The 25,485-nt window shown below is 45.1% G+C and overlaps 1 protein-coding gene across 1 annotated transcript; it reads left to right on the top strand.

Moving 5' to 3' along the window:
- The first annotated feature begins 10,466 nt into the window (after nt 1–10,466).
- On the top strand, nt 10,467–25,230 carry RND3 (Rho family GTPase 3). The gene is made up of 5 exons (XM_075029003.1): nt 10,467–10,889; nt 11,004–11,091; nt 18,371–18,480; nt 20,025–20,159; nt 23,129–25,230. Exons 1-5 carry the CDS (start codon nt 10,740–10,742, stop codon nt 23,378–23,380), a joined length of 735 nt encoding a protein of 244 aa, XP_074885104.1. The 5' UTR covers nt 10,467–10,739; the 3' UTR covers nt 23,381–25,230.
- The last annotated feature ends 255 nt before the right edge of the window (nt 25,231–25,485 follow it).

Raw genomic sequence — 25,485 nt, 5'->3', positions numbered from 1 at the left:
GCTGAGCATGAACTACAGCGTGGGGACAGCCCCACGGTCTCCTGACGGCCGTTATCGCCCTGTGCAGCCCCCTCGCATCCACCGCGGCCCAGGCACGGGTAGGATTTAACACCCCAAAAATCCCCCCCAGTTTTCCCGTGATTAGTGTTATTTGATGACAAGAGGCTTCTTTATCAGGAGCCGGTGCTGTGTTGCTCAAAAACTCTGGCACAGGAGGGAGTAACCTGGTGTTGCCCTTTGACAGACCGTGCTCCCGACCCTGCCGTGCTGCTGGTCGGGAAGCTGCCGCCCCCATAAGATGCAGTTACTTGCTCTCCATGGCAGCCAGGCGTTGATGTCCCCAAAGTTAACACAACCGGTAAATCCTCCGTCGAGGAAACGGGGAATTCTCCGGGCTTGATTCACTGCGGCTTTCGAACTGCCGGAGACGTGAGCCGACTCGCCTGGCGCAACCGCAAGCTCCAGGTGTGGTTAAACTGGCACCGGGGAAAGGATGCCCGTGTGGCGAATGCCGTCTTCTTCCTCGCCCATGCCCAGGGGACCGGCTGTGCTCGCCGATACATTAGCTCGACCTTGCGGCGGGTGCGAAACTCGCCCTTTCCCAGCTGCCATCCTTTCTGTAAAAGCAGCTGAGCGCGCAGCCGGTTTTCCTGGAGCACCAGGGGTTTGCAAAGCGACTCTCTGGCCCAGGCTTTGCTCCCTGCTAAAAAGATGTGCTCCCTGGTGCCAGGGATCAGCTCACTCAGGTCTAGTGTCTCCTTGTCTCAGGGACAGATAGCAAACCATCGCCTGGACAGGCCCCTTGGTGCATCAGGGTCCCTGGGGGGGTCATCACTCCTGTTGGGCTTGGTGTGGCTTTGCACGCCTGTATGTGCCATCCACCTAACGAGCTTGTAAATATTCTTCTCTTGTTACTGACTGACGATTAAACCCAGGCATCGCTTGACAAAGCCCCATCTTCCCTCCAACAACACAACCCGCCTCCCTGCAGCCTCCACCTAAGGGCAAAAAGCCGCCCGCTTTTGTTCATCTGCCTCCAGCTCATCAGGGCCAGGCCCCTTGGTCTGAAGACCATTTGATTATTGCCTTCAAGCTTTTAGGGGTTGAAGCAGGGTTCCTTGAGGCGCTTCTGACATTTCGAACCAACATGGTTGGGTTGAACCTACCGGGCAGCAGGAGGGCAAAGGGGCTGGGAGAAGCAGCTCCGGGCAGCGCGGGCTCCTGCCAGCAGCACCCAGGGATCTGGCAGGGAGGCATCACAGGCACCCACCACCTTTGCCAGCCAAACCCCAGGCTCCCAGGAGGCACCGGAGCTCTTTAGGAGGTGGTGGCAAAGGGTTCACCCTCCCGGTGCCCTTGCTAGCCTGGGAGTTACTACAAGCCTCAGATAAGGAAAGAGGCATGGAGACTTGAACTGGCTTGCCCCAGGTCCCGCTGGAAAACTGGCAGGAGAACCAGGAACAGAGTAAATCTCCTTTGTACTTGGACCAGAAGGTTCCAGAAACCTTAGAATTTACCCATTTGAGTGTCTAAAATTAGCTTTTAATTATTGTCAGCCCACTGCCCTCTCTGTCATGCTCATTTTGGCAGGAGAAAACCATTGCGAGAACATCCTTCTCATTCCCCATGTAACATAGTTTGAAAGCTCGATTCCAAATTCCCCTTCTTTTGGAGATCTACTGTCCATCCCCTGATGATTTTTACAGGGATGAAATTGTGGAGCAGTGCTGTGACTCTGGCTCCGAGCACCCGAGCAGGGATGCTGACCCCAGACAGGCATCCCATTCCCACCAGGAATATCCCCCCAAACCCCCACGCCATGGCATTAACAAGCTTGGCTGCTGGATACTTCTCTCTCCCCATCATTATTTATTAGGCAGGAGGTCAGAAGAGATTTCTGTGCTGGATGTCCCCCCAGACCTGTGAAAAGTATGGGCCGCTCCAATTAATTTGGAAGATACAGCGGGAGAAAAACTATGTAAGCATCAAAGGAACCAGACCCAGCTTCTGCAGGTATCTTTCTTTATGAGAGGTTATTGTATTCTTATAATTAATTGTTGGCTCATGGCAGAAAAGGTTTGACTTGCACGGACAAGTCAGAGGGAGGGAGGAAGACCTGGGATGGGAAGCAGATACGTGGGAGGACACAGCATTCTTTTCCCACGTTGAGGAGCAGCAGGACATGTAAATTCAGCTCTGGAATTTTGCTCCTTACCTTTTATGGTGAAAAAATGAGGCTTTCCTTTGACTTTGCAAATACATGTTCCAGCTGAAATCCAACCTGTGCGTTAATACCCAGCCAAGCGTGTGCAGCCGCTCACCTGGATGTGCTGAGCACGGGCTTATGCAAAAGGGAAAGCACAGCTCCAGGCTCCTAAAGGCTCCCAGACCGCTCCGTGCAGGCTGATGTAATGGTTTTATCTGAGGACAGGATTTGGTTCTTATTGCTCAGTCTTGCCTCCAAAATGAAATAACTAAGCTAAGTAATTAATTTTTAATGCATCCAATATAGGCAGGGAGAGTTTTGGAGTGATTTATGCTCGCTCCTGCTGCCTCTGCCAGTCTGTTCCTGGGCCTGGAGAGGCAAAGGGGAATCTTGCAGCAATCCAGCCCCGTGCCCAGCTCCGCTCCCGCAGAGATTCCCTGCCACTGCCTCTTCTCCAGCGCACGGAGCCCAGAGCAATGCAGGCAAACCCAGCGACACTTGCCGGGGGCTCAGAAAGCCCCCGGACTCCTCGTCTTGCCAGCGTGGAGCCCACATGCTTCTCTGCAGGGTTTGGAGGTGAAGGGACGGAGCAGCCGTGTCCTGCAGGTTCCCTCCCACCCTTCTTTTATGATACACAACACCACACCACGCTGCAAATAAAGAGAAGGCACTCCAGAAGCCCTTGCTTTCTGTAACCTTCCCATAAAACTCGTTTTATTTAGTAAACAGCAATGTAGGAAGAAGAGATTTAAAACTTTGAATCATTCATTCGAAAACACCTAACTACAAAACCAAATACAAAATGTGTTAGAAGACCAGGTAGTCTTTTCTGAGTCATTTAATTGGAGCCACTAACTTTCCCTGTCTATGGAAATCTCGGAGTGGAAAGTGTGTGAAACCTGCTGCAACCCACACTTGCCTAATTAGCCTCGCATTTGCCTCTCTCTGAAGGGAGTCAAAGCATGTGCGGCCCACAGACATTCACACTTTTTCAGCCTAATCCGGTTTAGGAACTGCTGAGGCGGGCCAGGCTCTCACTGCAGGGTGGGATGGCAGCGGCAGCTGTGGGACCCCCAGCCCGCTGCCCACCACCATCCATCCACCTATGCTGGTCCTTTCTGAGCTCCAGGTCCTGGAAACGCCGCAGAGCAAGCCCAGGTATCGGGGAAGAGAACGTCTCACCCCTCCATGCACCACCACAGCATCTCAAAGCAAGCAAAGAAATGGAGCAAAACCTCTGCATTTCATCTTCCCGGTTGCAGGCAGCATGGGTGAAAATCGAGGCCAGGGTCACCATGACCCAGAAATGTCCTATTTGACCTGGGGGCTTGGTTGAAATCTCATTTTTGCATTGCAGCTCCGGTCCGCAGCCTCACTCAAACAGCCCCGGAGAGCGGCTCCTCCTGAAGCAGTAATCCCTTGCTGCCGACAGCCGCAGCCATCAGGAGCTGCCTTGAAAATTTTAGTTAATTAGAAATTTGGGGGCAAGGACTTGCGCTAACAGCTTTTGCTTTTCCAGCGATTGGCTAGGAGGAAGTTTAATAAGGTTGAACATTTACTATTCTTATTTTGGGCCAGAGATTTAGACGCGCAATTCCCATGGACACCTTTGCATCTCTCGAATCCAGTGCTTCTCACAGAGGATTTCTCCTCTCTGCAATTTGCTTTACAGAAATGCTGGGCTCTGTACATACAAACCCCACCACTTGCCAGTCGTCGCTGCTCGGGGCAAGCCAGCGGGTGGTTTACCCGCATGGGTGCCCGTGGCCGTGCTGCTGAACCCTACTGCCTTCCCCCCCAAAATTCCTGAGGTTTTTCTGCAGATGAGAGCCAGATTAATCACAGCCTGGCGCTGGTCACCCACGAGGCTAAAGCTACCAGCTTCACGAGCTCAATAAGTGGTGAAATTCAGTGCAGAACTCGGCCTCGCGACTTTATGGTGGGAAAGGCCATGCCTATGGGACAGAAAATAACAATAAAAATCAACGCCGAAGCGTGTTAAGAGTTTCAAATGGCACTGAAAAAATGCTTGCTATGTTTCCAAGGGTCTGTGCTGCTGCCCCGGACGCTGCTGTTACTCATTCACATGGGCAAGAATTACAAGTATGTCTGTGCAGCCAGGAAAGCTTTGGTTCACTGAATATTTGAGGCTTGGTGTGGTATGAAGGGGTGGGGAGCACGGCTCCAGCCGGCAGCAGTTCGAGGAGAGGAGAAACAGTTTTGACTTCCTCGGGACAATTAAACCGCCTTGGTGGTACTGCAGCCAAAAAAAAAAAAGCACATTTATTATTTGCCGAGTTCTTTCTGCTCTTCAGCAGTAATTTAAAGCCGCTTTGCCTTCAGGGAAGCCCTGTGAAGTGCAGCGTTCACAGGAATGGGTAAGGACATGCAGTACTGACCTAATCCACTTCACTCTGCCCTGGAAGCTGTTCCCAGCGTCTGCCTTTGGCCCCCAGCACCCGCTGGGATAGGCCAGAGCTGGGTGAGAATTGGGGATTACACAAGTTCACTTGCTTTTTCCACCTCAAAATGGGATTAATGAAAAAGGATTTCAAAATTCCCTGAGAAATGAAATCCATCCTTTGACTGAAGTAAAAATGTTTGAGTTTACACATTTCTTATATATTTCAAAAAAAAATATATTGTAAGAAAACCTTGGAATTGAATGGCTCATTAAAAAAAGGTTAAATCAGAATGGTGCAACCTTAGCAGAGTGCTTCATATCAGAAAGTTTCTAATACCAAATTTCACTGAAATTGAAGCAGTTCTGCAAAACATGTTGCCTTCAGCATATCAATATTTCTGATGGAAAACCATTCTGTCAGAAAATTTTTATCCAGCTCTAGGCTAGAATTTCATACCAAATAGTTTTACTGTCTCCCCAGCAACTGGGACTGCTGATCCTCTATAACGAATTTCCATAATTAACCTCCAGGAACTGAAAATGAAATCTTTTTGTCTGCAGGGTATTCTCAAACAACGGCTGGAAATCATTTCACTCTGAGCCAAAACACAATAAATTCAATAGGATTTTATCCACAAATTTCAATGGATCTTCAGATCAGCCCGATTCAGATCAGAGTTCAGATCCATTTAATGCAACTCTGGATGTTCCTTCAAATTTGGATGGGGCTTTGAAAAAAATAAATCTTAAAACAATTCTTCCTTTGAGTTGAAATTCAATCCTATATTGTCATCCAGATTAAGGTCTCGTACTCTTTGATGTCTATGGGTAGAAGCACTTCATAAGATGTTTGTGCTGATTTTGTACGAGTGAGGAATGCACAACAGCATTAGGAATTTAGACAAAATACCAAAGTTAAAGCTGTGGGCTCTGAATGCTGATTTTTGGCTTCTCGCATGTGTTCTTGCTCACTGAAGGCAGTTCCCTCTACCATCCTACAGCAGGAAACGTCCTTGAGCTGCACGTGATTTCACGGATGGCAGAACACCCCCGATGTGCAATTTGTTCTTACTGCGAGCACTAACAAATCATACATAATGTAACAGCAAAGCAGCTAACGTCGGATTTGCATGAGATACTTTTACTGTGTTTATCCAGGAGTTTTCCTGGTTTAGATGTATTTACCCAAGAGGAATAAGTTCTGCTTCAGGGAAGTTTTGATTTGAGGCAATTCCCCAGCTGGTGGGATAAGGTCAGGCGGCCGTAAGCCACAGTGGGAGCGTATCTGAACCCGACGCCTTCCCCTCGCAAGAAGTGGCCCCAGGTAGGGTTTCTCTGGGTCCTAATGATACATTTTCCTATTCGCAAAACATCAAGCTTTTCCAGAGACAGAATTAAGATGTACGTGTGAAGAATCCACATAATTTCCGTGGCTTTTGCAGAGCGTCCTTAGCTGGGTGGTGTGTTGGAAAGAGAGCAAACGCGGGAAAAGGGTGATCACCTCCCTCATTTCACTGGCGCTGCCGTAGACTCCACTTGTGCTCCTGGAGAAGCCATTTAACTACTGTATTTCCCCTCCGTAAATGGGAGAGAACAACACACCCGCCATCCCGCTGGTGCTATGTGAATAAATGCCTTAAAACAGCTCCCCTGTGGATAGGGCCCAGGAGAAGACGTGCTGCGGAGCTGCAGGCACTGCAAAACAGTGCAGCAGGCTTGCATGAGATACAGGATTCCCACTTGCATGTGGATATTTGCATTGCGGTCAGTATTTTAAAATACCTTGCCCTCTGTCTTAAAATCCTCCCTAAATTATTAAGGGACTTAAAAATAATTTTAGAGTCCTTATAACTTTGTTGAAGCATTGCCCTCAGCTCCTGAAACTTGGAATAGCTGAGCTTTACTTTCCAGCCAAGCCTTAGCACTCAACAAACTGTCAGACAAGTGAGGGAGAGTCACTAATGTCTTGAACTAATTTTACGAATTTATGTAATTCTTTCTGCGTAGTGTAGTTATGGCCAGATTTCTAAATGCCAAAATACAGATTATAAGAGTTTCAAGCTTCATTTTGTTTTCAGTTCACAGGTAATTAGCATTTATTTTCACAATTGCCGTTGTTCCCAGATATTATTATAGCAACATCACGAAACAGGAGATGCTCATTCCCATGCTACTGTCATCGATTTTAAACCCTCATTGCAGCAGAAGAAAATTTGGGTTTGGTTTTGGCAGCCAAAGCTCTGGTCCCTCAGCAGTGGTCTGAGCCGCACGTGGCAGTTGAGCTGCTTGAACCCTATTTTTCCCTATGTGAGAATTTTTTATTTCCTAAGCAGACAATGTGGGGCACTGCTTTCTGATTTTAAGTCCTAACCCCTCATGGCTACCAGAGGAAAGTAGCAGGAGCTCTGTTTTCAACATCTGCGGTGCCGCATAACGTTAAGTATGGGGAATGAACCGAGGCTCAACCAGAATTAGCGGGTTCTTGTGACCTTACTGCTTCTCGTCTGTCAAACAGGCCTCCTCAGATCATGTCACCTCATAAGGCAGCGGCGAAAAATAATTTCTTTTCATCTGTTAAGACCTCAAATATGACATTGATAAGTCCCATAGAAGAGATAACAAATGGGTTTGTGTTCAGAAGAAGGTTCTGAATAGCGTCCCTAAATGAGGCACGGATTACACGCTGGCCTGTGAGAAGTACAGATGTTTCTGAATAGCTGCTCGTTAAGGTGACAATATCGCTCTGTGGACTGAATAGGTTCTTGGGAAAAAATAATACGTGATCATGAAATTAATGACTATCACCGCATACTCACAAGGGAGCCCACGTTTCCGACACACAGGAAATACGCGTTTCCTAATACACAAGTGTTTGACCTTAAACCTTAATAATGTTCTTTTAATGTACGTCCCATTTAGCTACACACACACACGCAGAAAGGAGGAGGAGATGGGAAGTGTAAGATTCATGTTTTATGTATATTGTTTAATACTTTCCACAGATGCTTTGGTAGTTGGCATTGCAGGGAGAGATATTCTGATGGCAATTTTAGATTTAAATCATCAAGCAGTCATTCTGATACTAAAAGCACTTGTTCTCGGCTGTTTTATTATAGTCATAGAAAGTGTTCAGGCAGATTACTTGTGAGAGGAGAAAAGTGTATTTTGATATTCCCATAAAATCTTATACTAGATCAGTAGTCATTACCACAGATAATACTAGATTGTATATATGTTATTAATACACGCATAATGCTTTCTGGGATGGAAAGCAGAAAAACTGTGAAAGCCTAGAAAGAAATCAGGTCTGAAGAAAAATGGGGAATTTGAACTAAACAAAGCAAGAAACTCTGCCTTATAAATCAAAATCCAGACTGCGTGTGAAAAATACCGATGGAAATGTTAAACCCCACTGCGTTATCCCCCTAGTTATCAAGATATGGGAAAAGGCATTAAACTTAAGAGTATGACATGAATAATAGTTTTACGGGGATTAACATATCTGGAACAGCTTCCCCAAGGAATGACAACAAGCAGGCGGTTTCAGAGCAGGCAGGGGTGTCTTGCAGCTCATTGATTGTCACAAGTGCCCAAAGCGCTGCGGGGCACCCCGAAAGCCCTGGAGTTTAGCTGAGTGACACTGGCAGCCTCCGGACCATACGAGCGAACCAAGCATGTAAACATGGTATTACTGGGAAGCGTGCTGGTGGAAGCTCTGTGGTCATGATGACTAAGTGTTTCATGTGCGTTAAAGTTTCCACATTCCTAACATAGCTGGATGCAGGTGAATTTTCCACGTGAGCTGTGTGAGGGAGCCGTCTCCTCCAGCCCCAGTGCACGGTGTCCGGGAGAACAAATTTCTCCTCCAAGCACCCTCGGTCCTCGCCAAGCCACCGCCAAGGAACGGGGGGCATCAGCGCTGGCTTTGGTGCATCTTGCCTCCATCTGTACAGAAGTGACTGACGAACTGATAGGGAGCAGATGTTCATACCCAGCTCCCATTCAGGCTTAACAAAGAGCTCTTTCAACCCCGTCTTCTTCTCCCTTTATATTTGACAGATATGCCTCGGTTGGTATGTTGGACTCACAAAGAATATAGAGCCAGAGCTGGACCTCCAGAGCTCTATCCCACCTGCATCTGCCTGTGAGGTTGCCATGTGTTTCAGTGTGGAGTGGAGGGGAATGAAGAAACAGGATTTTCTGCACTCTGGAGAAGACATGAGAGCATTTACGCAACTGTATTTTTCCAGACTTATCTCCTGTTCAAATATACACAGCTGCACAAAAGACAGAAAACCAACTTGCTGTGAGCAATAAGTTTCCTCACGGCTTATTCACTGTTCTCCCATTCCATCATACGTCCAAAATGCTGAAGCCGTGTTGGTGGGCAGCAGGGATGGATGGAGACTGCAAAGTAGCCGAGACCAGATTTTAATTTAAAAGGAGAGATGGAAAGTTGTCTGCTCCAACTTTTCAGTAAGGCCTTATAAATAATGCACACACTGCACATTTTAGTGTTTTGCTCATGATTTCCAAGCAGAAACCAAGGCTTAAATTCTTTGGAAAATTCATTAGAGCTGAGTAATTTGACCACCTAAAGATGTGACACATCGGAACAAAATCAAGAATATTAGCATTGAATTCTGAAATGTCATGCCTGGGATTCTCTTGTCTGCGTCACTGGAGTATCTCCCTACGGTCAAACATGCATAAGGTAGCAGCGCTTTCTGTTTCAGGAAGCTGTAAAGCTTTATGAATTGCTCACGTTTCAGCCCAGAACTGACACAGAGCTAGTTCATCACCTGGATGACTCACTGAAGAGGTAAGGCCAAGGCCTTCACCTTCACGAAGACCACCCCTGTCTTCGGCCGCGCTAGGCGAAGCTGGCACGCGAGGTCTGAGCGTGGCGGGGAGGCAGGCTCTGCTCCAGCCCTCCTGCCTGCCGGCATCCCCTCTCCGAGGGCGTCCGTCTGCCTGCCACGCGGAGCCATACGGGCGAGGAGAGGAGCACTTGATGGAGAAGTGTTTCTACGAACCGCTCACAAACCGTCCCTTGTTCGCCGCTGTCGCTTCGGGAAAGATTTACCCCGCGCTGTTACAGAATCGCTGTTTCAGTCAGAGCAGCGTTCAGTCCTCTGGCGAACATAAGCTGTTACCCAGTTTTGCTTGGTTTTGCGTCCAGGAAGCTAAAAAAGCCAGAGCATGTTAATGGGTGGGGATTTTTTTTTTTGAGATCCTGACATGCTCCTTGTGACCATGTTTTGAGTGAAAAACCCCTTTGCCCACCATCGCTACCACCACCCAGCTAAACCAGTTCTGTGGTGCAGTTCAGGCTGAAGCGGAGCGGCTCTCCTCAGCCCGGCCTGTGGCACTGGAAGGGGGGCACCTCCATGACAGACTCCCCCGGCACACCTCACCGCCCTTCGGGATGCCACAAAACCCCCCATTTCGCAGGTCCCCTTTCGTAGCACTGAGATTAATAGGCGGCCTGTATAAGATAAACAAAAAAACACCTCACAAAACACCCTTTATTCCACGCATTGCTCCTGAGGGAGCCGGCCCCACACCAGGCCTCTTCCCTGACAGGATGATACCGGTCTACCGCCGGCACGGCCTCACCCCAGCCCTCACCGAATGGGCCCGGACCCGGTGGAGCCGGGAGGGGTGTGAGGGTGACCGGGCGGAGGGGGTTTCACCCCCGGGGACGGACGGCGGGGCGACAACAGGACCCCCCCCCTCCCGCCATGGCTCCCCCTCGGGGCTGCGGCGCCGAGCGGTTCCCCTAGGGGGCGCCCTGCTCCGGCAGCCCGCCGGCAGCGCGCGGCGAAGGGGGGGGCGGGCCCCGCGCCGGCGGCGGGCGGTGATTGGCGGATGCGAGGCTATAAATAAGGGCGGGCGGTGGGGGACAAAGCAGTCTGCGCGGGACCGGTGGGCGGGCGGAGCGGGGGGGGCGGCTGTGCGTCCCGCGGCTCTGCCACTTCAACCTGGTGGTTTTTTGTTTTTTTTTTTTTTTAAATTATTTTTATCTTTTTTTTGGGGGGAACCGGGTGTGGGTGTTGGGTTTGGTTTTGGTGTTTTTTTTTTTTTTTTTCTTTCGTTGTGGCCGGCCGAGGGACTAAGCCGAGATCAATGAAGGAAAGAAGAGCGAGCCAGAAGTTATCGAGCAAGGCGGTGATGGATCCCAACCAGAACGTGAAGTGCAAGATCGTGGTGGTGGGCGACAGCCAGTGCGGGAAGACCGCGCTGCTCCACGTCTTCGCCAAGGACTGCTTCCCCGAGGTGGGGCGGGGCGGGGGGGGACGGGACCGGGACCGGGCTGGGACCGGGACCGCGACCGAGAGCGGTGCCGGGGCGGCGGTGGGCGCGGGCTGACTGTGCGCTGTCTCCCGGCAGAGCTACGTCCCCACCGTTTTCGAGAACTACACGGCCAGCTTCGAGATCGACACGCAGCGCATCGAGCTCAGCCTCTGGGACACTTCGGGTGAGCGCTCCCCGGGGCGAGGGAGGGCTATGTCCGTGGGTTCTGGGGGGGTAAATCGGTGAGGAGAGGCAGCCCCCGTCCGTCAGGGGAGCCGGAGAACCCCCCCAGTCCCCCCGCTGCTGCCCCGCAGCCCCTCACCGCCGCGTCGTGGCGGGGCTGCCCGTCTCCAGATGCAGCTCCGCGAGGCGGGCGGCTGCTTCTGGGGTTTTTTTTGAGTTTTGTTGCTTTATTTTTATTTTTTTTTTTAAAACTGAGGTATACTTTAGGCATATACTTGACCTGGGGAGGGAAAAGGGTGTGGACGAACCTCCATTAAGCGATTTGTCAGCATTGCAGGGGAAGGCAGGCAGGGCAGGGGTATGTATTCTCACCTGCCTGACTGGAAAGAGCTTATCTGAGGAGCTCCAGGGGTACCTGTGCTCTTCTGCGGCTGTGAAACCCTGCTTTACCCCGTAGAAGAGTGAAAAGGTGTTTGTATATGCTAATGGGAAATTATATCGGCTCACATCTGAGTTCCTTCTGGCCTCCTTGATGCCTGCTTGTTCTTTTTACAAGATACAGTACTTTTTTTTCCTGTGTTTTAGAGAGCCTTTGAAGCCAGGAAAGATCAGGGAGGTAGGCATCTCTGGCTGCCTGAGGATGCAGAGGGAACCATCCTATTTTACATACTAAGATCAGTGCGTAAGGTCTTCCTCATTCTTCCAGTTGTACCTGCAGTGGCCATGTCAAAAAACACTGGCTCACATGCCTCAAAGGTTGAGGTTCTCAGTGTCTTAGATCTCATGTTAGGCCAGGAACTCTTCTAGATCCTGCTGTCTTTGGTAAACTGCCAGGGTGGTGAGTAAACTTGCCACCCCAGTGCTGGAGAGGAGCGTGGACGCAGCCAGCGAGTCTCTGCCTCCCAGTAACTGAGTGTACTGGGGGAGGTGGTCAGGGGTGAATGGCACTGTGAGCCATTAGTGCAGGTGTGGATCAACATTATTCTGCAGAAGTGGTTGGGAAAAAGCTGGAGGAAGTTGACAAAGCATACAAGCCCTTTTTTTCTTTAGGCAAGTTGTGTAGATAGCTTGTTAATGTTGAATTTGGACCCAGCAGTTCCTTCTACCAGGAACTAAAATGTTAATCCCTTTTTTTTTTAAAAAAAAGAAAAAAAAAAAAGGAGTTTAGGTGGTGAGTTGGCTTTCCTCTTGCTGTTGAGGAAATGATTCCAAATTCTTGCAACACGATTACTGGGAAAAGGCAGTCTCTGTACCCACAACCATTATCAGTGTAGCTCTGAACTGATTTTTTTCTTCATCTTATGCCAAGTAAGACTTCTAGAATGTTTCTGGTTTGAGCTTTCATCCTGATTACTAAGCTGGCTATAACAAACTCTATGGAGTAAGGGCTTATTAAAAATTAATAGTGAAGTTACTTTGGAAAATTTTATCTTTAGCTATTAAAATACAACGCGCTCGCAGGTTAAATTGTTTGACGGGGGAAGGTTTTGGAATCTGTATGTCAAAGGCTGGAAACACCCATGTAATGAAATATTCTGTAGCACTTCAAAAGACAAAAGTGGTGGAAGAAACACCTGCCAGCCTTTCGCGTGTGCATGTCATCCTCTCAGGCCTGTCCTGGAACTAATAGAAAATCTGACTGAATCGGAAGCTTAAGATCAAGTGGCTAATTTGTCTGCAGTCTGAAACTGAAGAGGAAATGTTTGAAAGATCCAATGTTTGGTCTTGTGAAGTATTACTGAACGGTAGATCCTCTGGCTGTGGGACTCTGGATGAAGAATTGTCTCTCCTAAACAGCCCTCCTAACCAACTGCGAGAAGAGATGCTACCCAAACCCATTAACCCAATGCAAAATCACATCACCAGATAAGAGACATCAGAAGATAAGATAGTGTTTTAGCATTATCTTAAATTCTCAGTAATTTATTTTTTACAAGTCTTTGTCCTAGTCCTCTGCTGAATTAGAATAAATGTCTTAATGACATTTTTAAAGCAGGACTAGATCTAGTTAACTTAAAAATACAACTGATTAACTGCCAAATACTAATGGAAGATAATGTCCATTGCAGGTAATGGCTGGAGTCATTTGAGGTACTTTCAGTATCTCTTGGGGGAGGGGGGAAGGACGCTATTTAGCTGAGTTTGATTGCAATGTGCTGCAGATACTTTCAAGATCACTTGATGAGTATTAATATCCATCTTTAACCCTCTGTATTTTCTAACTGGCAGCATGCAACAGGCTGCCTTGCAAATTAGTCCCTAACTTGAGTTAAAGTAAATGTCAGGTTTTGCCCTGAATCCTTTGGAAGGAAGGTACTGCCACTTGGAGCATTTTTTTGCTCACTGAGAAAATGAGAAGCTGTAGGCATTGGTTAAAATAGTCTTGTGTTAGGGTGAGAACACACCTGTAGGCCCTGCTGTCATGGTTTTGGTTTACAATCTTTTATATAATAATAATAATGTGCTTTTTACTAGAGGAGTCTTAAGTACAAAATGTAGAGAGTCAGGCAATTGATAGAACATTTTGAGAATAGCTGTAAATTTATTGGGAAGTTTTTGTTGTAACTTGGATATGCCCCTAGAAATATGGGACAAAACACTCTTACAAGTAAGAGTGGAATGGGAAGATTCATTATTCAAATATTTTCTGGTACTGTCTAGTTCTGTGAGTCATTATAAGGATTTAAATTAGCCACAGCATTAAGGAAAGCACTTGCCAACTTGAATTTCAATTGGTTTTTGGACTACCAACCCTTCTTTCAAAGCAGGAATGTCTGGTTGCAATCTAACTACACCATAAATTATTCCACTCTGTGGTAACATAGTATGGCAGTCTTGAGCTGTGTGCTTGTTTTGCTAGGTGGAGTATTAGAAGTTTCTTCAGGTTAAAGCTTCATCTCGTAGTCTCATGGACACTGTGAAAAGTACTTCTATATTAGATGTCTTTGTCTGCCATAGGCATGGTCTAAAGTGCATTTACCAAGTTTCTGGCTTCTTCTGTTAAAAATGACTACTTCGATATTTATATTTCTTGTTAGTACAACAGCAGCTGTGGCATAGAAATTGCATGCCATTAATTAGGCATACATACCTGTGTCTCCCTAAAATGTATTTTAGGGTTTTTTTAATTGGTTGAACTGTGGAAACTGCACTGGTTACTGCAATAAAATAGTTCTCAACAGGCCCAGAAATACTTATGCACTGCTGGGGATTAGCATGTAATTAAATCCAGAAGGGCCTTAGAGCTTTAAATCAAGTTAGCTTTACTGTGATTTGAATGTGTACAATGTATTCAGTGTCCATATAGAAACATAATATTAATTATAAAGTTTTGTGCTGAAATCTTTCCGAAGACAACTGAAACATATGGGAATTAAAGCTACTATTTCCCCAAGTTCTCTGGCAATAAGCATTGTAAAGGAAATGTCAAATTTCTGTCTTTGCCTTCCAGTTCACTTTCAAGTTGGCTATATTGAGCCATGTGATTTTTTTTTTTATGGCAGAGTAACAGTAACTAGTCTTTATAGGGTTTTTTTTCCCCCCTTAGAGGGGAAATAATTATAATTGATAACTGGGAATGCCAAGTCACCTACCAAAGTCCTGTTTTCTGTTTGAGGTGCAGAAATGTAAACACTTACAATGCTATGACTGTTGTGATATTTGTGTGTGCTTAGAGATGACGTGTTCATGATACTCAGTACACAAAATCACCTGTGTTTTCTCCAAAACAGCCAAGGTGGATTTGGAAGGAGGAAGGCCATCAGCAGTGATTCAGCTACTTAGAGCAGCCACTGCAGTATTTGATGTGTTTTCTATGTAGCTGATAATTAGTGAGCCCAAGGGTTTAGGAGTGAGAATGCTGCTGTTCATCTGTTGTTCTTTCAGTTGACTGGAGTCCAAAAGGCTACAAAGACTGATGCCTGATGGCTGCTTGGTGGTGTGTAAATAGTAAAGTCTTGCCTGTTACTGAGCACCGCTTCCCTGAGGGCCTGTGGGCAAGCAGAGGCTGAGCAGTGTGGTGAGCAGGAGCTGCCCAGGTTCAGCTCCATCGGTGGGATGTGGGGCTGAACCTCCTGGTTGGAACTGGTGGTGGTGGCGGCTTTGGGTCTTGCAGGCAAATAGGGCATCGGCTTCCCATGGTCTAGCATCCTAGAGTAGTACTGAGCCATCAACATTTAAGTATGCTTTAACTTTTAATGATGTAATTCTGTTATTAAGACAGCAACATTTAAGCCTAAGCTTGGTTTCTTCTGTAGACCAAAGCCAACCATATGGCTGGGGAGGGGTTTTATTTCAGTTTAAAAGCTGAACTTATGTTGTACTTAGCATGAAACATAAGGTTGTAAAAGTAGATAATTCTTAATGTTTTAAATTATTTTGGCTTAAATGACTCAAGCTGCCAAACAGATTAAAAAAGGGGGATGGCAGCTGGAATATACTTCCACCACAAAGTAAGAGGAACTACAGCATTATCAGCAATTCCTTGATAAAACAGAAAAATCATCCATGTTGTCCTTGACAAAAAATGTTTTATTTTGTCGGAACAGAATCACAAGCACAAATAGGCTTATTTTTTTCCACAAATACCATAGCTGTAGCTCTACATTCTCCTTCTGTTTTCTAGGGTTGGCATGGCTTCAAATCTGTAGACTAACTTGAAAAAGAGTGAGCAGCCTTACTGGGCTGTGCTCAAGTTGTCTGTTCAGACTTGAGCCTCATTCCTGAGATTCCTGCCTTCTGAGGGTTTCTCTGGGCGAAACGATGAAATGCCAGATTGAATAGGCTCGCACAGCGAGGGCCGTAGCCCCTCTTTATTTGCTCAGTAATAAAGGTTCAGTTATTGCTGTTGAATGAGACCAGGAAATTTCCTTTGTTGATACTGCAGCCCAAGTAGTTTAAATGGTTCCCGTTTGTTCTGCCACATACTACCCCGAAGAAAAGGTGTCAGATATTCCTCCTAGCTTGCATCTGAGCAGAAGGGCTGCTTATAAAAGTACACTTATTCTAGCTCAGCATCTTTAATGTGAGAGGTTCAGAAGGAAAAGGTAAAGAGAAAAACCCTCAAAACAAACACAGCTACAGCTGACACAGTGGAAAGGAGTCTCTGGGCTGGAGGTGGTGACTGTATGTATACATAAATACATGCTGATGGACATATATGGTATGTTGTATCCCTGAAGACTGCTGAGTGAGGAGATAGGTATGTGTCTAAGGAATTAGTTTCTGGGTGAGGCTTTTTTGAGACTCCTTTCTAGCCAGCAACCATTTGGCCAAGCATAAATGATCTTCAATCCTGCCCTTACTTGCTGGAGCTCGGCAGGGAGATGTACTCGCCAGGCAGTGGCTCTCACCAGCATGTAGGCTGGTGCCTGGGCACCAGTCTGTGCTTTGGCTGGTTTAATACTGCCGAGCCGTGCAGGTGGCTAGTTAATGGCAACACTGCTCTGCAATTCCTCTGTCCAGGGCAAATAACTTGGCCCTGGGGCTCCGGGATACATAACTTGGCCCTGGGGCTCCAGGATGGAGGCACTGTAATAGCAGTGCTGGAGATAGCTGGGGAATAATTAGGAGTGGAAAATGCTTATTGATAGTCTCTGCAAGCAGAGCTGAGCTCAAATGAATAGTTAACTACCGGTCAGCTCAGCTCGCTTAGATTTCTTTCTAACATGTCATTTACTGCTGAAGACAGCTAACTGTTTTTTGAAGAGCAGTTTTTGACAGCTGCCTCTTTGTTAGATTGACATCATTTATGAAGATGAGCATTTGAATAAAATAGTCTTGTTCAACAAATTACCTTCTGCTACCTAGTTTGGTAATGCTTCATTCCCCATGTGTTACTCTTCATTTCAAAAACAACATTCCTGGGATTCTTGACTCCTTCCTTCCAGTATAAGCTGTCCAACTGAAGTCATCTGTGATACGTTCACACCATTCCCCGTTCTGCTTTGTGCAACAGCATGAGCTGTCTGTCAGTTAAAAACTTGAGGAATTTCTCTAATCCAGTTAATTGTCTGCTCAGCCTCTGAGACCTTAACAGCCAATTAGTTCTAGATAGTTGGAAAATTGGTGATATAATTAGCTGATAACCCCAAAACTCTTGAAAGCTGTGTTCTTGTTGCATATGTTCTATGTTGTATTTTAGGTTCATGAGAGAAAAATATAGAAAGAAGACTATATGACTAAGAAAGAGCATCTTAAGTTGCAGGCATGCATTTTAAAGCCCAAAGCCCTTATCCTGGTGGACCACTTAACTGTTTAAGTACCCTTCTAAATCAGAAATGCATTCTCAGTAAGTGAAGCTTCAGCAGAGTTAAGGCCTAACCGAATGGTGGCTGAGTGACTGGAACTTCCTAGAGAAAAGGAAGATTTCTTTTCCCTAACCATGTTACCAGATTCACCAGATGATAAAAATGAGATTTCTGACTCTGGAGATATGTTTGTAGCTCTGCACATTATGACAATTCTTAAAGAAACCCAGCATATCCCTTAACAGCTCTGGAAGTAAAATATGCACAAAGTGCAATACTGGACCTGTTTGTTTCATCAGATTACTAGATTAGCTTTGATCTCATTGATAAAAATCTGTTTTAAGGGCTAAACATAAACATTTATTGCAAGCATGTATTGGTTTACAGATTGGTGAGGATTTTTGTGACAGATAACTTGTGTGCCTGCCTATAGGACTGGGATTCTTTCCTGCTGGAGCACTGCAACAAATGCTTTAATTTGAAGCAAGAGTTTCTTCTAAAAATTGCCGATATCCATGACAACTAAAGATGCTTTTTGCACTTGGAACTATTTGTTTTAAATTCAATGTTAGAAGAATCAAAACTGACTTCTTTCAAAACTTTCTGAATTTTTTCTGTGAAAGCCTAACTGTGACAGGTCTGCTTTGAAGAAGCCTTTTGGAGGTTAAGGATTTGTTCTCAAAGTCAAATGCCTGCAGGTTAATGCTGGGACTTAAACTTGGGCTGACCTCATTTCCCTTTCCTTGTTATTGGGGTCATCATAAGCTTTTGGTGGGAGATGGATCACTGGGGTGCCATCACTCTTAATTACTTGGGAAAGCTGTTGCTTTTGTAGGTGAGAAACAAAAGGAAAGTGGGGAAATGAGCAACTGCAATGAGTGTTTTGGGAATACAGTGCTATTGAAGAAAAGATGGTAGCTGGGTGCCATTAAACAGCTTCACAAAAACCTTTCTAAACTTTCTGAAGAAGCTTGAATGACTGCAGAGAGTGAAAAATATAAGCTAATAAAAATGTTGTTTGTTTCCCTGCAGGGTCTCCTTACTATGACAATGTCCGCCCGCTTTCCTATCCAGATTCTGATGCTGTCCTGATTTGCTTTGACATCAGTCGGCCAGAAACTCTTGACAGTGTGCTAAAAAAGGCAAGTGTTTGAGAAACATTTGAGTACAGAAGTGTTTGAGTAGCTTGTCTTTAAATCTCTGAAGAGTGGTGCTGTTTCCTACATTGGAAACTTCAGTTTGTTTCTTTTAATGGAGAGATGACAGGACTGCACCCTGCACTGCTAGAATTTGAGATCATTTGTTTGAAAGGGATGAATGTTAATTGAAAACAAAAAACTCCCTAATGTATGCTCAGGCGTGATGTAAATTCTCATTCCTCAGCCCTTAGACAGCAGTGAATTGTTTAGGGTGGTGTGAGGTGCAGGGCTGGGTGCAGCAAGAAATTGTCTCTCACATTATATTCATATAACAGACGGGATTGAGAAACTTTGCCATGTTGCAAAGACGGTTAAAACGTGCCTGCCAAGTGTTTGGACTTTTGCCATGGCTTTACGTAATTTCTCAGCCTGAAGTTAGAAGCAGCCAGTGACAAATGCCTCTGGAAGCCACCAGAAAACCTAGCAGTGGCATAGAAATACAATCCTGCACCAAACTTCAGAGTTTTTCACAAGCTCAGTGATCTGAGATTCAGTGCGAGGCTTCCCCTGTGTCAAAAAATTGAATTTTGATAATCAAGCTCTGTGTTTGTGAGGTGGTCCTGGTTCTCTCCTTGGTCACAGGGCATGACTCAACTTTGCAGTGCTGTCTTTAAGGCTTAATGATGTGAGGTTCCTTTTTTCTGTAGCTGGGGCCAGTGATTCTTGTGTCGCTGGGAATAAAGTGACATACAATGCTCTGAATAGTCTACAGAAAATACTTAAGACTATTCTCTCAGCTACTAGCTGTGCCAACAAGCATCTAGAACTCTCTTTTCTGTCCCTGATAATGTTGGTTACTATGCTGTTGCTTAATTCTGTAAGATTTTTCTTAATATGCTTTTAAATGCAGATGATATCCTTAAATTTCAGGGATTCTGTGATCTGTTCAGATTATGCTGCAAAATTTTTGGCTTATGTTGTCAAAATAATCATGTGGAGGGGGAACAAACCCAAGAGATATATCACAAGTACTGTTTGAAGGGCTTATTACTGGTTCACAATAGCTGAACCCTTGACAGATTTGTGTAGTTTTAGGTGTGAGGATGTAGCCATGAGCCAATATATAGCAATGCTTGTTTTGTGGTCATACAAGACCTGCCTCTATGTCTGTCTTGAACCATTGAGTGTGGTGACACCAGGTTTCATTGGCTCCTGTCTGCAAATGGCTATGGCTGGGTGTTCACCGCTTGTGAGGAGCGACAGGTCTGCCCACCTTTGCTCATGTAGATAAACAATCTCAATTCATTCCCTCTTGATTAGTAAGTCGGTGGAATTAATGAGTGTATGAGATCGTAAGATTTCATCCTTGACCAGATTCTGCTGGAACTAATGCCTTTAGAAATTAGCTTGAAGGTAGGATACAACTATTATGTAAGAGTATTTCCACATGAAATGTCATGACTTACTAAACTTCATCTTGTATCTCTTGCTTCTTTGGATTTAAACATTCAACTACTCGAGTATAATAACAACCTAAAATTTTACAGTGGAAAGGTGAAATCCAGGAGTTTTGTCCAAACACCAAAATGCTTCTGGTTGGTTGCAAGTCGGATCTGCGCACGGATGTAAGCACACTAGTGGAACTTTCCAATCACAGGCAGACACCCGTGTCCTACGATCAGGTATGTGCCACGTCCTTTGTCGTACTGAGGAGTGGAAAATAAGACTCTTTTCTATCACTGTAGCCATCTTTATGAACAACTTCTCCCCCTGTTGACACGAGTGCATCCTAGAAGTCAGGTGCATATACTGTAATAGTTGCTGGAGGTGAATTTGAAAACTATTATGAGTAAAGGCAAAGCCTACCCACAGACTGGATGCAGCAGAAAATCATGCAGCCCCACAACGCATGCTTTAAGCATCGTAAGATTGTAGCCTTATTGATTGCAAAGAGCCTTTTAAGTGAATTGAAAATAAACTTACTGCTTTTCTGGGCCTACAGAGGCCAAAACAGTAACTAAGATGTGACATGTCCTGTTTATTTACTGAAAAATTGGTAAAATTTTTTGTTTAAACTTAAGATTTGAATGTCATTCATTGGACTTTAGCATCATGACAAGCATTGCATATAGTCTGACTCCTTAAAAATCCTATTTCCTGAAAAGATCTTCTGTGAAAACACCTTGTAGCTCCCTCTGAAGGTGGCAGCAAATCCGGAAAGCATCTTAATTCTTTGCAGCGGTTCTCTGCTGCTGGGGAAGTAAGTTTGGAGCCAGGCATCAGGGCATAGAGGAACCGAGGTGAAAGGGAAGGGAATCAGGCCATGGGAGAGCAGGAGGTAAGAGAACAGAGGAAAACTGGGCTCTAGGTAAACTTCCCCTTACTGCTCACACATGTGTATCATGGATTGCTGCTGAATCTTGGTGGTGGTTTGAGATACACCCTGCAGGGTGTAAGAGTGAGAATTCTACCTCCAAAAGTAACTTTAGCTAGTGTATATATCCTATGCTATCAAACAGTTTTTGATGTTTTATCCACAACCTCAACAACCGACACCTCCTAATATGCAGTTACTAATAATGCAGCCTCCTACGGCATGTTTAAATTGAAAAATGCAAAGATGCCATTAACTGAGTGTCTTAAAATATAACTTGGGGTGTTGTACTGTGATGGCTTATGCTGCTTGTGGCATCTTTCTACACTTCACTTGGTAAACATCCCTCCATCTCAGACAATTTTATATGAAACTAAATGCCAGTTTTTTTACCTTAGTGTAAATTCAGAAGTGTCCTTAAATCCTGCTTGTCGCAGTAGATGTCATCTTGGTTACAAACTACCACTGTTGCATGTGTATATATTCGTGTTCAGCCTTGGAACTGTAATCTGCCATGCTATTTTTCTTTGAATATTAAACTTAAAAGGAAATACTGTCTGCCACTTACTACATACACAAGTTCACATATTACATTTTTACAGTACTTCAGTAAAATCACCAAGTCTCACCCCTTTCCATAGATAGCCATCAAAAAAAAATCTACTGACAGGTGGATTTCTCCCCTGGAGTTGAAGAGTCACATCTCTTCTGGTGTCACAGCTTAGCCGGTACCCCTTAGGAACAAGAGTCAGCTGAAGACAAAGGGCTAAGCCAGAAGCTATTACTTGGCAGCCAAAGGGAAAATTTTGTGTTACAGGGAAGCCCATACTTCAGCAAACTCCCATAATTTCATCTGTACTCTATGTAAGCAAAAACTTAGACTGAGCGATGGTTGTATCTCTTGTGGTTGCCAAATCCCTGGTGGCATGAAGCAACCCGGTGCTCTCCTGTGCTAGTTCTAGGGAAGGGTCTTCTGGGGTCGAGATACACAGCTTGTTTTTAAATTCCCCTGCCTTGCTAAGTCAACATGGGATCAAAGAGCTTAGTGGGGTTTTCCCCATTCCTCTTAACTTCATAAGGAGGCATTGGGAGGATAAAGCCAGTTGATGGTGACACCCTGCCTCCAGTATGCTAGCCAGTTTCCAGTCAGCTACACCTGAGCAAACATTTCTGAGGCTTGAAGGTAGAGGCTAGGCTTGGGTAGTAGGAGTTGAGATGTTTAACTGTGGGGAGGGCTTGTCTTGCAAACTAATACTCCTTTATCAGCCACTCCCACTTACAATTGATAAGATGGCTGCATCACTGCAGTGTAAATAGTGGATACTGAAGATGTGGGTCCAAATAGATTAGTGCCATCAGCCTGGCACAAGAGCAAAGAGGTGGGGTTGGACTGACTTGTGTCTGTATCTCAGGCCCATGAATATGTGAGGAGTGGCACACCAAGGATGTGGTTGGATTTCGTAACCTTCTAAAAAGATTCATCCTTCAGAAGTAAAATTCCATTGAAACGACTCCATTTTTTCACACAATGCTGTATTGTCTTCCAGTAGCAAAATCCACAACAGGATACTGGGATATTGTCATGTGCTGGAGTTGCGTGTTGTTTTCCTTGTGCTGCTGGAACAAATCCCTGCTTTGACTTCCAACACACTTAAAATGAAAATAGAAGGGCTTGTATAACCACTAATGTCCTTCACCCCCCCTTTTTTTTTCCCTGTTCCCTAGCTACAAGTTAATATAACTGTCCTTGACCCAGAAACCCCCAGCACACTTCCCTACGAACTTTGCCCCCTTCGTGGAGATGTAACACAGGCTGCGCTCCAGGTCAGGGGCACGCTGGCTAGCCCTTAAGGCAGTCAGAATATGTTTTCTCTTTGGAGATAGCAGGCTTAAATCTGGAAGCTGCCAGGTCCAGACCTTTCCCAATGAGCACGTGATTCACGGATGCAAGTTACGGTGTAAGGGTGAAATTGCTAAATAGGTCCTACTAATACTCTTTTGGCTTTCTGCAGTTGTTTGCAGGTCATTGAGCTTATCTTCTCTCTTCCAATTTGTATTTATCGGCATAGGAGATAATGTTTAGATACTTGTTTAATGTGTCTTGGAACCAAAGCTCTGTTTATTTTGCAAAATTAGCTGCTGGCTGTAGTGCTGGGGCTGCAGCTTTGGTTTTCACAAAACATTGTGTATGGAAAACAGTGCTGAAAAGTAATTGTATGGTTTGCTTTGGCTCTGTGCGGAAACTTGGTATTGATTGCATGTTCTTTTTTCCCTTAGGGTGCAAATATGGCCAAACAGATTGGAGCAGCTACGTATATTGAATGCTCAGCCTTACAGTCAGAAAACAGTGTCAGAGACATTTTTCATGTTGCCACCTTGGCGTGTGTGAATAAAACAAATAAAAATGTTAAACGAAACAAATCGCAGAGGGCAACAAAGCGAATTTCACACATGCCTGGCAGGCCAGAACTTTCCACAGTGGCGACGGACTTGCGAAAGGACAAAGCAAAGAGTTGCACGGTGATGTGAAGGACCTTGATTTCCTGGAGAAGGAGGAAGAGAGCGTCTGGGAGGGGTGGAGGCTCAATGAAGTACGCAGCCACATGGTATTTAATGAGGGCTTATGCCAGTGCTTTAATGGAAACTTCACCTGTTTTGTGAGACTGTACTTAGGAACTGAGCAGTGAGAAGAAATGGCTCTAAACGAGGTGGCATCGGGAAATGATACATTGAAGAAAATGCCAAAAAAAAAAAAAAGGGAAAATGTTTGAATGTGCTGAAAAAAGAGAGGGTGAATGGGAAAATAACACTGCAAAGAAGAGAGATGTCATTGACAGTGCTTGTTTCTTTTATTAACGCTCTACTCCTGGATGCTACCACTTTGATTTCATTAAAATAATACTTTAATGTTTTTTTTAAAGAAGACATTATTAATATGCCCTCCTCATTAAGGAACTATCCCTGTGACCTTATAGTTGGTTTTCCAAAGGATATGATCTAATTTTTTTTAGTAGCTCATCGTTAAAATGGGGAGTATACCGAGGCCTGTGCATCACCTAGAGGAAAACACTGTATGTGAGAAGTCTGGAGTTTTGCCTTCCCAAGACGGCAGCGCAATCTACGTTTGAGCACGTTGGTAATGAAGGCAACCGTTTGAGATTTCCGAGTATTATAGGTGCCCTCGCACTGTGGAAACTAAACGGATCAAATTGGGGTGTGGGGCAATCTACCTGCCCATTGCAGGACTCTGACTTCCCATTCCTCTTTGTGATTGTAATTTAGAGTGAAAATGATCTCCAGTTCTGGTGTACTGTATGGGTATGTTGCTGTAGGTTCAAGTGAAAGGTGCTAAGAGCTATGATGACAAATGATCCTTAGTTTTACAACCATGATAATTCGTTAAGCCTTACTGCCCATCTGGGGAAGCCCCAAGACTCCTCTGCTTCTGCCAGGAGTTGGGAGAGCTGGGTGGATCCCAGGATCTAGCCCTCTGTACATGCTACAGAGAAGTGCTATTCTGTGATGTGGTTCACTGCAATTGTCTTTGCAAAAAAAACCCCAAGAATCTGCAAATGAGCCAGCAGAGCCAGGTTATCTTTTGCGATGCTCTTCTTTTGGGGCAGCCGTCTCTCGCTGCAGACTGTGTTTGCTCGTGGTGAGGAAATGGGGTCTGAAGAACTGCGACGCCTTAAGGGGTCCCCAGTGGAAACTGGATATTGCCTTTAGTCTTTAAGATTAATATATACGTATCCAGACAACAATCATAAAACATCGGTGAACCAATTAAGTCAAATTCCTTTTTGCTTACTGAATACTATTGTTACATTAAATAAATCGGCCTTTAAAATTGTTTGCAACTGCTTACTGACTGATGTAATTTCATAGCTTCTCTCGAAAGAAGGATGCTGTAAGCCCTAACCAGTGCGGCTATCGCTTGTTGAGGACAAGCGTTCAGTTCCCAAGGGTGATGCTTCATTTTTGAAGTGTTAAAGCTGTGTTCACGTTAACTTGTGCAAAGGTAAAGGGTTACCATAATTAAAACTCAGTTCTGTGTTCCCAGCACTTTGTCTCATCTGATAAGAAAAAAAACCCCACACCTATTCCGATCATTTCCCACAAAAAGACATTTTTACCACCATAATAAGCTTTTGATTGATGCAACAGTGCGCTTAGGGCAGTATTACAAAATAGCTGGTAAGTGCTTTCTGTATTTAAATATTGTGGAAAAAATAAGTTATAACTGTTATAAAGCAGGACATTCATTACTTTTTTTTAATTGTTGAAGTCACTTTGTATGTTTGGTTAATGTTTCTGCAGTATTTATTAAAATACCATTTTTTCTTTGAATTAAAAAAAAAGTAATTGACTTGTAGTGGAAATGGCCTTTGTGTGTTAGTTCATTAATACTGGTGTGTTCTGGACGTGATTGTACTGAGCTACAGGCCAGGCATAGCTGGGAATTGGGACATGATTTGAATAGAAATCAGTCTTACCCTTGCCAACAGCCTTTTGGGTTCTTTGGCATTATATTTAAGTATGTAGTGTGGGTTACTTAATCTGAGTTGTGTTTCTCAAAAACGACAGAGGCAGAGGAGACCGGAGCAAGCAAACAAGTGAAGTTTGGTTTGCTTTGC

Source organism: Buteo buteo, chromosome 5 (genome assembly GCF_964188355.1).
Source record: "Buteo buteo chromosome 5, bButBut1.hap1.1, whole genome shotgun sequence".
Lineage (NCBI taxonomy): Eukaryota > Metazoa > Chordata > Aves > Accipitriformes > Accipitridae > Buteo > Buteo buteo.
Note: the sequence above shows the minus strand (reverse complement) of the source record. Positions and strands in the feature narration are given on the sequence as shown.

What these genes read in the sequence shown, in the direction of transcription:
- RND3 (XM_075029003.1), top strand. Translation starts at nt 10,740, where the DNA reads ATGAAGGAAAGAAGAGCGAGCCAGAAGTTATCGAGCAAGGCGGTGATG. An exon ending in CCAAGGACTGCTTCCCCGAG is followed by an intron (nt 10,890 to 11,003) that starts GTGGGGCGGGGC and finishes GTCTCCCGGCAG; the next exon opens with AGCTACGTCCCCACCGTTTT. An exon ending in CAGCCTCTGGGACACTTCGG is followed by an intron (nt 11,092 to 18,370) that starts GTGAGCGCTCCC and finishes GTTTCCCTGCAG; the next exon opens with GGTCTCCTTACTATGACAAT.